At 42.8% G+C, this 15779-nt stretch overlaps 1 protein-coding gene across 1 annotated transcript in view; it reads left to right on the top strand.

The window, feature by feature from the left end:
- Positions 1–15779, top strand: part of LOC106579665 (voltage-gated inwardly rectifying potassium channel KCNH2) — a 331966-nt gene that overhangs the window by 25453 nt on the left and 290734 nt on the right. Inside the window, exon 3 of the mRNA XM_045702778.2 lies at positions 7365–7595. Coding sequence (XP_045558734.2) covers positions 7365–7595 — 231 coding nt within the window. The remainder of the gene's footprint in view (positions 1–7364; positions 7596–15779) is intronic.

Below are 15779 nucleotides of genomic sequence, written 5' to 3'. Positions count from 1 at the left end.
AAAGTGGTTACTAATTCAGTTCTTAAATTCATCTTTAAATATTGATCAATGGTGATCATGGTCAGCAACAACAACAAAAAACATTTGATTTCACCTAATTTGAACATTCTCTCATTCCGAGCACATGTTCAACTTCATAAAAAATATGTTTCTCAAGAGGTAAAGAAAGACTGTAGTAAGTGCCTGTCTTCAGCTTAATAAAATAATGAAAAAAATGTAGTGCCTGATGTTTTTCTTATAATTTTATTTCATTTTGTATCTATTTAAAAAAAGATATATACATTGTACAACACTCCACAATATGTCAAAGTGTAGGTCTAGGTCTTATGCTTCCGATGAGTGGTAGTATACGACTCTACGTGGATGGTAAGCAGTGTTATGGTGTGTTCGTAGCCAAGTGGGAAGTGGAAATTTACCACATCTGGGACAAGCCACTTAAACGGCCCTCCAACTGGTAATTACTAGATACATCATCCATGAATCCCCTTGTGACAGGGGGAATGGAAGCTTGTTGTGTGAAACAGGGAGGGGCAATAGAATGCAAGCTTCACAAATTTAAATTGTTAAAACATTTGTAGTCTTTAACAGGGTTGACGTGTTATGCTCATCCTGCTCAGTTTTTTTACCATAAAACACCAGAAAAATGCCAAAACGAGTAGAACCAGTTCACCTGCTTTTACACTATGATTTGACTATTAGATGTTCAATTATTTTTACTTTAAAAATTAATGAGGTCGATGAAAACACCATTCTCAAAAATGACTGCAAATGTGATTATGCATGAAAATTATCTTCCCCAAACTTGAAAATCACACAAGGCCTTTGTATGCCAGTAAGTAATGTGTAATGTGTAATGTGTAATGTGATACATTTTAAGAAGTCATTTGGCCACTTTAGTTGTGATACAAACCTTATCAAAACATATAGGCCTATGGGCTAGGCTACATGAGGTGGGCGAATATGATTTGAAAAAGTTACCAAAAAAGCATGCGCTGTTTCTTGCCTTACTGCTCACAAGCTGGGCATCATTCACAAGTGATTGGCTAATACATCATTCATAAGCGATTGGCTAATACATCATTCACAAGCGATTGGCTAATACATCATTCACAAGCGATTGGTTAATACATCATTCACAAGCGATTGGCTAATACATCATTCACATGCGATTGGCTCATACATCATTCACAAGTGATTGGCTAATATTGCCACCCATCAGACTATTCTTGATTAATATTGTCATTACATATACTAAATAATATATGTGTGAGATTTGTTTTGATTTAGAATGAACCATTAGAATGGACCAGAGTGCCTGAGAGGGGGAGCGGGGGTAGACATAACACTTGCACACTATCTGTTCTGCAGTTTTAATGAGACTAACATAAGTGCATGTGATATCAAATCACCTACTAAGGTATCATTGTTAAGACATTTTGTTAAAATAAGATTTTGCCAATGTATTTAATTTGACATACACACTTATTTCTTACAATTACATTTAAATACATGTTAAAATATGTTTTACAAAACATGTCCAAATACATGTTTAAATATATTTACCAAGTATATTGATAAATACTCTATATTCTAAAATACATTCTGATGCATTTAACATATATTGTGATATACATTATTACATGCATTTATGTTCTATATGTTGGAATACATTTAAAATGTATTAAATACAATTTTTTTAAGTACATTATTTGGCCAATTTTTTATATTTCACATGTATCCTAAAAAATATATTAAAAAAAATTCAGAATGGGAGATAGTCTTTACAAAAATATCTTGGAAAAATGAATTGGTTTTCATCCTACATATATCCTACATACATCCTACATATATCCTACATAGTATAGAAAGCATCAAGGACAGCTTCCTAATATTGAGTTGCACCGCTCACTTTTGCCTTCAGAACAGCCTCAGTTCATCGGGGCATGGACTCTACAAGGTGTCGAAAGTGTTCCACAGGGATGCTGGCCCATGTTGACTCCAATGCTTCCCACACTTGTGTCAAGTTAGCTGGATGTTCTTTGGGTGGTAGACCATTCTTGATATAAACGGGAAACTGTTGAACGTCAAAGACCCAGCAGCGTTGCAGTTCTCTAATCAAATTAAGTCAAATGTTATTTGTCACATGCGCAGAATACAACACTGTTCACCTTACAGTGAAATGCTTACTTACAAGCCCTTAACCAACAATGCTTTAAGAAGTTAAGAAGAAAAATGTGTTAAGTAAACAATAGATAAGTTGAATTTTAAAAAAATAAGAATAACAAATAATTAAACATCAGCAGTAAAATAACAATATCGAGGCTATATACAGGGGATACCAGTACAGAGTCAATGTGCAAAGTTCCTGACACAAACTGGTGCGCCTGGCACCTACTACCATACCCAGTTCAAAGGCACTTAAATATTTTGTCTTGCCCATTTACCCTCTGAATGGCACACAAACACAATCCATGTCTCAACTGTTCCAAGGCTTAAAAATAATTATTTAACCTGTCACCTCCCCTTCATCTACACTGATTGAAGTGGATTTAACAAGTGACCTCAATAAGGGATCATAGCTTTAACCTGGATTCACCTGGTCAGTCTATGTCTTGGAAAGAGCGGGTGTCCTTAATGTTTGTAAACTATTTTCCAAATTTCATGCTAAGATTTTAATATTCAACAATTTTACAAGCCAAATTACAAGTCAAATGTCACTACATTCATGCGTAGCGTAGGGTACAAGTTGTGCTTTATGGGAGATTGGGTTTGGTCAGGGTTTTGTCCTTCCTAACTCTTCTCTTTCCCTCTCTTGTGACTGGGTGGGAGTTGTTGTTTGTGATCTCTCTCTGTGAGTGTGTGTGTCAGAGAGGGAAATAGTGAGAGAGTTATGAGGAAGAGGTAGAAAATCAGAGGAAGAGCGAGAGAGAGAGAGAGTGCTGCCGTGTTGTTATACCTGATGGCTCTTTCTTCTTCAGTAACAGCTGGTGGTGCGAGGCCCGCAAGGGTGTGTGTGTGTGTCTTTGTGTGTGTATGTGTCTTTGCGTGTGTGTGCATTTGTGTGCGTGTGTGTCTTTGTGCGCGTGTGTCTTTGTGTGTGAGAGAAAGAGAGACGGAGAGAATAAAAGAAGGCTAGTTGTTATTGTTGCTGCTACTGTTGTTGCCACATTGTAAGTGGTGGGAAAGGTGTGCCAGGTTTCTCTGGAACAGTTTAGAGGAACATACGGTGCATGGGCCCTGCCCGGAATACGCAATGGCCCATCGCCAAACACACGCAATACTCCACACACACACACACACACACACACACACACACACACACACACACACACACACACACACACACACACACACACACACACACACACACACACACACACACACACACACACACACACACACACACACAATTTTAAATTACAGAAGATAATATCTCTGGGAGTGGGACACTAAACTCTTAGAACAAAATTAGCTGTCTAGAACCTAGAAGGGTTCTTCAGTTCTCCCCATAGAACCCTTTAAATAACAATTTTTGGTTCCAGGTATTTTTTTGTATTTTTTTTATTTCACCTGTATTTAACCAGGTAGGCCAGTTGAGAACAAGTTCTCATTTACAACTGCGACCTGGCCAAGATAAAGCAAAGCAGTGCGACAAAAACAACAACACAGTTACACATGGGATAAACAAACGTACAGTCAATAACACAATAGAAAAACCTGTATACAGTGTGTGCAAATTAAGTAAGGAGGTAGGGCAATAAATAGGCCATAGTGGCGAAGTAATTACTATTTAGCAATTAACACTAGAGTGATAGATGTGCAGATGAGGATGTGCAAGTAGAAATACTGGTGTGCAAAAGAGCAGAAAAACAAAAACAAATATGGGATGAGGTAGGAAGTTGATTGGATAGGCTATTTACAGATGGGCTGTGTACAGCTGCAGCGATCGGTAAACTGCTCTGACAGCTGATGCTTAAAGTTAGTGAGGGAGATATAAGTCTCCAACTTCAGGGATTTTTGCAATTCGTTCCAGTCATTGGCAGCAGAGAACTGGAAGGAAAGGCGGCCAAAGGAAGTGTTGGCTTTGGGGATGACCAGTGAAATATACCTGCTGGAGCGCTTGCTATGGGTGGGTGTTACTATGGTGACCAGTGAGCTGAGATGAGGCGGAGCTTTACCTAGCAAAGAATTATAGATGGCCTGGAGCCAGTGGGTTTGCCGACGAATATGTAGCGAGGACCAGCCAAAGAGAGTATACAGGTCACAGTGGTGGGCAGAATATGGGGCTTTGGTGACAAAACGGATGGCACTGTGATAGACTGCATCCAATTTGCTGAGTAGAGTGTTGGAGGCTATTTTGTAAATGACATCGTCGAAGTCAAGGATTGGTAGGATAGTCAGTTTTACGAGGGTATGTTGCGGGGGGTGCAGAGCTGTTGGCCGGGGTTAGGGTAGCCAGTTGGAAAGCATGGCCAGCCGTAGAGAAATGCTTATTGAAATTCTCGATTATCGTGGATTTATCGGTGGTGACAGTGTTTCCTAGCCTCAGTGCAGTGGGCAGCTGGGAGGAGGTGCTCTTATTCTCCATGGACTTTACAGTGTCCCAAAACTTTTTGGAATTAGTGCTGCAGAATGCAAATTTCTGATTGAAAAAGCTAGCATTTGCTTTCCTAACTGACTGTGTATATTGGTTCCTGACTTCACTGTAAAGTTGCATATTGCGGGGACTATTTGATGCTAGTGCAGTACGCCACAGGATGTTTTTGTGCTGGTGAAGGGCAGTCAAGTCTAGAAGTAGAACGCTTTTGTTTCCAGGTATAACTTTTTTTTGGTTCCGTGTAGAACTCTTTCCACACAGGGCTCTACATGGAACCTAAAAGGGTTCTACCTGGAAACAAAAAGGGTTCTCCTATGGGGAAAGAACTCTTTTGAAACCCTTTTTTCTGACAGTGTAAGCTAGTCGAGACTGTAATAACACAGTAAGTTATAACTTGACAAATGAAACACAATCCTGTCTCCCTCTCATCTATCTTTGGGCCATTTTCTTTTAGCTTCAAATTTCAATTCAATACAAAACCTAATTTCAATACCATAACGGAATTAGGACAAGGGTGCGTTATTCTCTAAACAAAGTTAGTTTGTTCAGTGGAAAACTCAATGGACTCCATCTACCATTTTGCATTGCCCATTTTGAACCACACTTGTGGAAAAAGCCAACTCCAGACGTCCTCAAGTGATTCTTGAATTTTTCATTTTGAAAAGCGATATCCCAAGTATGAATACAGTAAAGTAAACACACTAAAAAGGTTAAAAAACAACAACATTTTGAGCAAAAAAAGGGTTTTATTGACACAAAAGCAAATTTCAAGGAGTAGAACATTCAACGAGTTGGTCTGATGAGAAGTTGTGATGTCATTGGTCTCCTCCTTGCTTGAGGAACAATAGAGAACAAAAGAGGAAAGGCCCCTCCTACTTCTACCATGTCGTGACTTACCTGGACCACCTATTGAGATGTGCCTGTTGTTAAGTAAATCAGGCATTAAATGAGATGAAAAGAAGACTGGAGTGCCACTTTAAGATTCGTGATACATTGTGATCAAGTTCTAGGGTGATGCGTTGAACAAAAGGCCATTAAGTCTCGTGAGCATTCACAACGCTGACACACTTTGTGCTTTGTCTGTTTTAGTCCTTGAGGATGGCTCCTGTAAAGAACTCCAATAAATCAAATGGAAATTGCAAATGTGTTGGGTTTTAAGTTGAGGCGCAGATGCATAGAAGCTATCTGTAGCTGTGTGCTGAACACCCCGATCATTCCCTTGCACATTTGATTTACAGTGGCAAGAAAGAGTATGTGAACCCTTTGGAATTACCTGGATTTCTACATAAATTGGTCATCAAATTTGATCTGATCTTCATCTTAGTCATTAGCCTAGGGGGTTCACATACTTTTTTCGTCCTACGCTGTGAATGTTTAAATTATGTATTTAATATAGACAACAAAAATACAATAGTTGGTGTGTTATTAGTTTAATCAGACTGTGTTTGTCAATTGTTGTAACCTAGATGAAGATCAGATCAAATTTGATGACCAATTTATGCAGAAATCCAGGTAATTGCAAAGGGTTCACATACTTTTTCTTGCCACTGTATGTTGTCTCAACCCACCAAATACAAACAACTTACTATTTTCTCATTTTCAAAAGGTCCCGTAGCTCACATTCTTAGAAAGTACTCACAAATCCTCGTGTCTTAAAAATCCTACGGTCGCCTGAACAGAGCAGAAATAGTGCCCTGCTCATTAGGAGAATAGCAGACATTCTTCCTCCCAATGTCCTTCTTCCTGTGTTTTGAGCCACACTGAGCGGTCATTAGTCCACGGTTCCCATTTAACAAGACAGCTCATTGGAGATACAGAGAAAAGCGAGGAGCAGCGACAACTGAATTCCAGCATCTCTCTCACACACACACACGCATTCTAGAGATTTGTCCATGAGCATAAAAAAAAAATGTATTACATTTTTTTTTTTAGCTCAGTCAGCGTCTCAACTTACTGATGAAAGTTAGAATAGTAGAACACGAGGTGTTGTGCATCAACAGTTTCCCGCTTGTTATATGTCACTAACTGACAGTCACTCAGTTAGCTCATGTCAGTAAAACATTTTTAGATTGGTAAATGAGTCTAGTTAGTCTAGCCAGCTATCTACAGTTAACTTGTAGTAATCATGACCGAATGAAATTCTACTTTTTAATCACGGTGCTGAGTTAATATGAGTTTATGTGTAGCAGCTAATTATATAGCTAATAGGCTATGTGTTTGTAGATGGACTGAGGTGAATGAATCTACAGCAGCCAAGGTGACCGGGGTCATTATGGCTAGTTTTTGCTCTTCTCCAAACAGAATTTTAAAGATTTATAGAAATGTAGTAAATAGGTTTTAACTTTCTTAAACTGTCTAGGCATTAGGCAGGTAGCCTAGTGGTTAGCGCATTGGGCCAGTAACTGAAAGGTTGCTGGATTGAATCCCAGAGCTGACAAGGTAGAAATCTGTTGTTCTCCCCCTGAGCAAGGCAGTTAACCCACTGTTCCCCAGCTGCTGAAGATGTGGATGTTGATTAAGGTAGCCCTGAAATGTGGAAGACACATTTCAGTTGAATGCATTTAGTTGTACAACTGACTAGGTATCCCCCTTTCCCCAATGAAACTCAGATGGCCATGAGGTGCTGAGCAAAGGGGATGTAGATCTTGTTCATCAGGTCAAGGATGCACCATTTTCTATTAGTCACACACACAACACAATACATACATGCACGTACACACTATCTCTCCTGCTATCTACCTCATCTCCTTCTTCCTCTCATCCTCAGGTCGTAAGTTCATCATCGCCAATGCCCGGGTGGAGAACTGTGCCATCATATTCTGCAACGATGGCTTCTGCGCCATGTGCGGCTACTCGCGAGCAGAGATCATGCAGAAGCCCTGTACCTGTAACTTCCTGTACGGCCCTCAAACCAAGAGGTTGGCCATCGCCCAGATGGCCCAAGCACTGCTGGGCTCGGAAGAGAGGAAAGTGGAGATCAACCTGTACAGGAAGGACGGTAGGACCATACGCAGTGTGTGTGTGTATGTTTTGCGGTGAGGTTGAAAACTCGTACAAGTTCAACCTGCTTAGTTACTATGGTTTCCAAGAACCATATTTTCTATACTTGGTTCATATTCATCACTGTATTTGCTAGTCTCTTGGTGTATTCTCAGTCCCCCCTCTGATGCCTGATCATTGGTTGTGTCAGTCATCCTAGTTTGTGAGATCATATGGGGAAAACACTCAGGAGGAACATCCTGGATGGTGGCCAGTGACACACTACTCGATCACATCCAGGTAATAGAGATAGACCCCCCCCCCCCACCCCCCCCCACCCCCGGTGAGATATGTCGGACAGGTCCAACTGAGGAAAGCGCTACCGTATGATAGAGGAGTCAAAGAGAAAGCAAGACTGATGAAGTGAGATACTGAGAAAAGGTATAGGTGAAAAAAGAAAGAAAGAGAGAGGGCGGCTGCAGTTCTCAGTTCCTGGAGAGTCCCATTGGAAGGAGGTGAGAGAGGGGTGAGAGAGAGTTGAGAGAGAGGTGACAGAGAGTAGAAAGACAGGAGGAAAGAAAGACAAGGGAGAGGTTAGAGGAGAGAGAGAGAGAGAAAAACATAGCAGAGGTAAAAGGAGAGAGGGTCAGACTGAGGAGGTGGTATTTATCAGTTCCTCTCCTAGTCTTGTGCGTGTTGATTAAGAGGAGAGCTAGCTGTAGCAGCTGCTGTAGCATGCTACATTGCTAGCTGTATCAGCAGCAGTAGAGCGCTACATGGCTAGCTGTAGCAGCAGCAGTAGAACGCTACATGGCTAGCTGTAGCAGCAGCAGTAGAACGCTACATGGCTAGCTGTAGCAGCAGTAGAGTGCTACATGGTTTGCTGTAGCAGCAGTAGAGGGCTATATGGCTAGCTGTATCAGCAGCAGTAGAGTGCTACATGGCTAGCTGTAGCAGCAGCAGTAGAACACTACATGGCTAGATGTAGAAGCAGCAGTAGAACGCTACATGGCTAGCTGTAGCAGCAGTAGAGTGCTACATGGTTTGCTGTAGCAGCAGTAGAGGGCTATATGGCTAGCTGTATCAGCAGCAGTAGAGCGCTACATGGCTAGCTGTAGCAGCAGCAGTAAAACGCTACATGGCTAGCTGTAGCAGCAGTAGAGTGCTACATGGTTTGCTGTAGCAGCAGTAGAGGGCTATATGGCTAGCTGTAGCAGCAGCAGTAGAGCACTACATGGCTAGATGTAGCATCAGCAGTACAGAGCTACATGGCTAACTGTAGCAGCAGCAGTAGAGTGCTACATGGCTAGCTGTAGCAGCCATAGAGCGCTACATGGCTAGCTGTAGCAGCAGCAGCAGAGGGCTACATGGCACCAGATGTTTGCTCTCAGCTGTTTGCTCTCTTGAATCCTGCACCGGTCCGCCCCTGGTTCACCATTCAGAGTTTCCACTGTTTATACTCAGAGTTATCTGTTTCTCCTGTATACACAACTCCCCCCTTGGCCTGCAGTAGATAGAGAAATCAACTCAAAATAATGTGTGTGTGTGTGTATGTGTGTATCGGTGTGTATGTACTGATTCTCTAGTGCCCTGCTCTGTTTCCAGTGTTTACACTCAGTAGTTGCTACAATGCTAACGATAACAGCTAGCTACAGTACAGCATAGTACGATGATTCATTCCTATATTCTTACAGTATAGGCTCTAGTATGTGATACGAGTTCTGCAGAGTATTGACAGCTGTTATCTACTGCTCGGATGTGGCTGGCCCTGTCCACCTAAACGTGGAGAAGTACAGCAGGAAGTATATTTGTAATGTCACCAGGGAGAACGTCAAGAGGCTCTCTATGCGTTGCCAGGGTTACCCACATCCCATGTGATTGGGGGAACACACTTCCCTTGGGCCCACTCCCCTTCCCTCACCTCCCTTCGCTCTTCAGTGTCTGACACTCTTATGAAGAGTCATTATGCGCTTTCAGGGGATTGCCCGATCCATAATCTCTCACCTCTGATAGGTCAACTGGTCTAGGCTTGTCTTAGCCAACCCCTCCCAGGGTGAGTCTTCCTCGGCTCATCAGAAAGTCACGATCGAAATGCAGCGCACCCTGGAAACTCATGCATAACTCATACATGATGTGGAAATGCAATGCCTCCTCCTCCCCCTTCCCCTCCTCCTTCTCCTTCTCCTCCCTCCTCCTCCTCCCCCTCCTCATTAAAATGCAAGAGTAGGGGGAAGAAAAGGATCCCTTTAATGTTAGAAAGAGTGAAGTGACAGAAAGGGAAGAGGAGGGGTAAGAAGGGAAGGGTAGTGTCGGGATTGTGCAGCAATACTCCGCTTCATTCATCTACCACTGCTCCCTGGCATTAGCCTTGATGGATCGCTCCTTCTCTCGCTCTCAATTGTCCGACGTCGATCTGACCGCTACTTAATCAATCATCTTGTCCAGCTAAACTCTTCCAGCTCTGATGCAGTTGCAGGGAGTTAGGGACTGTACACTGTGCGTGTTGTACATCAGCGCCTGTTTCCATTCAGCACAGTCTCCGGATTTCAAAGATTCTTGACCTCTTGAGGCCACTGTGATCTGTTTTTTTTATTTTTTTTACGGCTGGTAGAGCCTTTTCTGTCCCAGTTCTAGAAATGTCAACTCAAGCAGGTTGAAATACTGTAAAGGCATTCCCTGCTCTTGCTCTCAGTAAGCTTCACTCAGACTGCCAGTCTCTTTGTGTGTGCCTGTTATCCCAGAGATCTGATACCTCCAGGGAACAGGTATATACTGAACTCTGTCTCTGCATGGAAGCCTCTAGCAGCCCTCTGCTCATTGCTCTCTTCCGCCCCCTGATTGTCCAGGAATGAGTTCCAAGGGAGCCTTTACATAGCCCTCATAATTTCCGTAAGTAGCCCTGCATGCAGGCCATCTGCAGCAGGTTCTCATTAAGTAGCCCTCCATGCAGGTCATCTGCAGCAGGTTCTCATTAAGTAGCCCTCCATGCAGGCCAACTGCAGCAGGGTCTCATGCTTTGGGGTCTCATCAGGGTCTCATGCTTTGGGGAAAAGCACCTGCCCTTTTTCTGCTCCACTGGCTTAGCCATTCAGAGGCTGGGCAATTCAGAGGCTGGGCAATTCAGAGTCTGGGCAATTCAGAGTCTGGGCATTTCAGAGGATGGGCCATTCAGAGGCTGGGCCATTCAGAGCCTGGGCCATTCAGAGCCTGGGCCATTCAGAGCCTGGGCCATTCAGAGGCTGGGCCATTCAGAGGCTGGGCCATTCAGAGGCTGGGCCATTCAGAGGCTGGGCCATTCAGAGGCTGGGCCATTCAGAGGCTGGGCCATTCAGAGGCTGGGCCATTCAGAGGCTGGGCCATTCAGAGGCTGGGCCATTCAGAGGCTGGGCCATTCAGAGACTGGGCCATTCAGAGGTGTCCCCCCTGTTTCCCCTCATATTTGTGAGGCCCCTTCATCACTCTTGTGTTCTATTGCTCAGCATATTAGTTATTTTTCCACAGCTTTGACAGTTGAAAAATATGCTCAAGTCATGTGTGTCTATAGATGTCTGGTCCACCTTCTCTTTGGAGTGGCTATCCGTTGTCATCAGAGATGTACGGCCCTACAATGGCGTCATCAGAGATCGTGGCGTTTCGCGAGGCCCCCAGCAAGGTTCGAGCAATGCCCCTCCCTCCTATTTCTCGCTATTTCCTGTTATTCTACACATTTTGACATGAAGCTGAGAGAAGTTTAAAAGCTAATTGCCTGTAATTCTAAACATTTTGCCATGGCTTATGTAGTGCCCCATCCAACCAGAGCTTGTGAGCCCCCACACGTTGCTGGTGAAGCCACCGTGCTTCTTTCACATGCTTTGCTTGCTGTTTGGGGTTTTAGGCTGGGTTTCTGTACAGCACTTTGAGAATATCAGCTGATGTACGAAGGGCTATATAAAAATAAATTTGATTTGATTTGATTTGACAGCTAAGCAGGCTTGTGAGGGAATGTTGGTGCACCAGGGCCCAGATTCACAAAACCTTCTTAAGAAGACATTTCAACTTAACTGACACTTTTTTTTCTTTCTTAGGAACTTTTAATTTTTTTTCTTAAGATACTTCTTAAGTTTTTGTGTAAGAATTGTTTCGTGAATCTCTGCCCAGGTGTACATTTGAGACTAGACAGTCTCTCAGGTGGCTTACAATAGCTAAAAGCCCATGGCCTCTTCATGTGATTGCTTAGCAGCTGTAGCTAAGGAGCGTACTCAGAACTGGCCTTTAAGTACTTGCTTTGTTATGGAGATGACCTTCACGGCTAAATCCGACTGCCACGAAAAAGTCCCCCTAACAATCAACACCATTATAAAAAAAATGACGCAAGAAATGATCTTTCTTATACAATAAATTAGGCAATAATGTATTGACAGCCACACAAGAAATGATCTTCATAATTACAGTTGCACGCCGCGAAATCTATAAGGGGAAGCTTCTCATGGCCTGTGTATCAATTTTCATGTTATGTTTCTTGTGTTGATAAGCCAAGTAGTTGTTTCATTGATTTCTTTCATCACAGACCACGTCTTGAAAAATAGATTACATTGAGGTGCTTGTAGAATAGAATGCAGCATCAATGGTAATGGAATGCAACTTGTTTAGGAGGTGCTGATAATGACGTCTATGTCTGTTTAACATCCTGCAAGTCTAGACATCAACAGCTCTATTTGTGGAAATAAGTAGCATGTGAAACCCCCCCCCCCCCCCCCCCCCCCCAATGAATACAATTCTAAGCTACTTTAGCACATGCATTACACTGAGTGAACAAAACAGAAAGAAAACCTTCCTAATATTGTGTTGCACCCCCAGCAGACTAGATACTAGACACATCAGACTAGATACTAGACCCATCAGACTAGATACTAGACACATCAGACTAGATACTAGACACATCAGACTAGATACTAGACACATCAGACTAGATACTAGACCCATCAGACTAGATACTAGACCCATCAGACTAGATACTAGACCCATCAGACTAGATACTAGACCCATCAGACTAGATACTAGACGCATCAGACTAGATACTAGACCCATCAGACTAGATACTAGACGCATCAGACTAGATACTAGACACATCAGACTAGATACTAGACCCATCAGACTAGATACTAGACCCATCAGACTAGATACTAGACCCATCAGACTAGATACTAGACCCATCAGACTAGAGCCTTCATACAAGATAATAGACCCATCAGACTAGATACTATACCCATCATACTAGATACTAGACCCATCAGACTAGATAATAGACCCATCAGACTAGATAATAGACCAATCAGACTAGATACTATACCCATCAGACTAGGTACTAGACCCATAAGACTAGACCCATCAGACTAGATCCATCAGACTAGATACTAGTCCCATCAGACTAGATACTAGACCCATCAGACTAGACCCATCAGACTAGATACTAGACCCATCAGACAAGATAATAGACCCATCAGACTAGATACTAGCCCCATCAGAATAGATACTATACCCATCAGAATAGGTACTAGACCCATCAGACTAGACCCATCAGACTAGATACTAGAGCCATCACACTAGATACTAGACCCATCAGACTAGATACTAGACCCGTCAGACTAGACCCATCAGACTAGATACTAGACCCATCAGACTAGATACTAGACCCATCAGAATAGACCCAAAAGACCAGATACTAGACCCATAAGACTAGATACTAGACCCATCAGACTAGATACTAGACCATTCGGACTAGATACTAGTCCCATCAGACAAGATAATAGATCCATCAGACTAGATACTAGCCCCATAAGAATAGATACTATACCCATCAGAATAGGTACTAGACCCATCAGAGTAGACCCATCAGACTAGACCCATCACACTAGATACTAGACCCATCACACTAGATACTAGACCCATCAGACTAGATACTAGACCCATCAGACTAGACCCATCAGACTAGATACTAGACCCATCAGACTAGATACTAGACTCATCAGACTAGATACTATACCCATAAGACTCGATACTAGCCCAATCAGACTAGTTTCTAGTCCCATCAGACTAGACATATCAGACTAGATACTAGTCCCATCAGACAGGATACTAGACCCATCAGGCTAGATACTAGACCCATCAGACTAGATACTAGACCCATTAGACTAGATACTAGTTCCATCAGACTAGACACATCAGACTAGATACTAGACCCATCAGACTAGATACTAGAACCATCAGACTAGATACTAGACCCATCAGACTAGAACCATCAGACTAGATACTAGACCCATCAGACTAGATACTAGACCCATTAGACTAGATACTAGTTCCATCAGACTAGACACATCAGACTAGATACTAGACCCATCAGACTAGATACTAGAACCATCAGACTAGATACTAGACCCATCAGACTAGAACCATCAGACTAGATACTACACCCATCAGACTAGACCCGTCAGACTAGACCCATCAGACTAGATACTAGACCCATCAGACAAGACCCATCAGACTAGATACTAGTCCCATCAGACTAGATACTAGACCCGTCAGACTAGACCCATCAGACTAGATAATAGATCCATCAGACTAGATACTAGTCCCATCAGACTAGATACTAGATCCATCAGACTAGATACTAGACCCATCAGACTAGATACTAGACCCATCAGACTAGACCCTAGTCCCATCAGACTAGATCCTAGTCCCATCAGACTAGACCCTAGTCCCATCAGACTAGACCCTAGTCCCACCAGACTAGACACTAGTCCCATCAGACTAGACACTAGATCCATCAGACTAGATACTAGACCCATCAGACTAGATACTAGACCCATCAGACTAGATCCTAGTCCCATCAGACTAGATAATAGACCCATCAGACTAGATACTGGACCCATCAGACTAGATACTAGTCCCATCATACTAGGCCCATCAGACTAGATACTAGACTCATCAGACTAGATACTAGACCCATCAGACTAGATACTAGTCCCATCAGACTAGATACTAGACCCATCAGACCTGAGCCTTCATACAAGATAATAGACCCATCAGACTAGATACTAGTCCCATCAGACTAGATACTAGACTCATCAGACTACATACTAGACCCGTCAGACTAGATACTAGACCCATCAGACTAGATACTAGTCCCATCAGACTAGATACTAGTCCCATCAGACTAGATACTAGACCCATCAGACTAGATACTAGACCCATCAGACTAGACCCATCAGACTAGATACTAGACCCATCAGACTAGATACTAGACCCATCAGACTAGACCCATCAGACTAGATACTAGACCCATCAGACTAGATACTAGACCCATCAGACTAGATACTAGACCCATCAGACTAGATACTAGTCCCATCATACTAGGCCCATCAGACTAGATACTAGACTCATCAGACTAGATACTAGACCCATCAGACTAGATACTAGTCCCATCAGACTAGATACTAGACCCATCAGACCTGAGCCTTCATACAAGATAATAGACCCATCAGACTAGATACTAGTCCCATCAGACTAGATACTAGACTCATCAGACTACATACTAGACCCGTCAGACTAGATACTAGACCCATCAGACTAGATACTAGTCCCATCAGACTAGATACTAGACCCATCAGACTAGATACTAGACCCATCAGACTAGACCCATCAGACTAGATACTAGACCCATCAGACTAGATACTAGACCCATCAGACTAGACCCATCAGACTAGATACTAGACCCATCAGACTAGATACTAGACCCATCAGACTAGACCCATCAGACTAGATACTAGACCCATCAGACTAGATACTAGACCCATCAGACTAGATACTAGACCCATCAGACTAGATACTAGACCCATCAGACTAGACCCATCAGACTAGATACTAGACCCATCAGACTAGATACTAGACCCATCAGACTAGACCCATCAGACTAGATACTAGACCCATCAGACTAGATACTAGACCCATCAGACTAGACCCATCAGACTAGATACTAGACCCATCAGACTAGATACTAGACCCATCAGACTAGACCCATCAGACTAGATACTAGACCCATCAGACTAGACCCAGGCATTGTTATTGTGTAGTGTGGGTTCCTCCTCTTTTGTTGACACCTGAGTAATGAATCATGACAGAGCACTGTGTGATAGCAGTTCTGCCATGTGTCTGCCTCGTGTGTGTG

The sequence above is a fragment of the Salmo salar genome, chromosome 19, assembly GCF_965601325.2.
Source record: "Salmo salar chromosome 19, fSalSal1, whole genome shotgun sequence".
Classification (NCBI taxonomy): Eukaryota; Metazoa; Chordata; class Actinopteri; order Salmoniformes; family Salmonidae; genus Salmo; species Salmo salar.
This window is presented reverse-complemented; position numbering and strand designations above follow the sequence as displayed.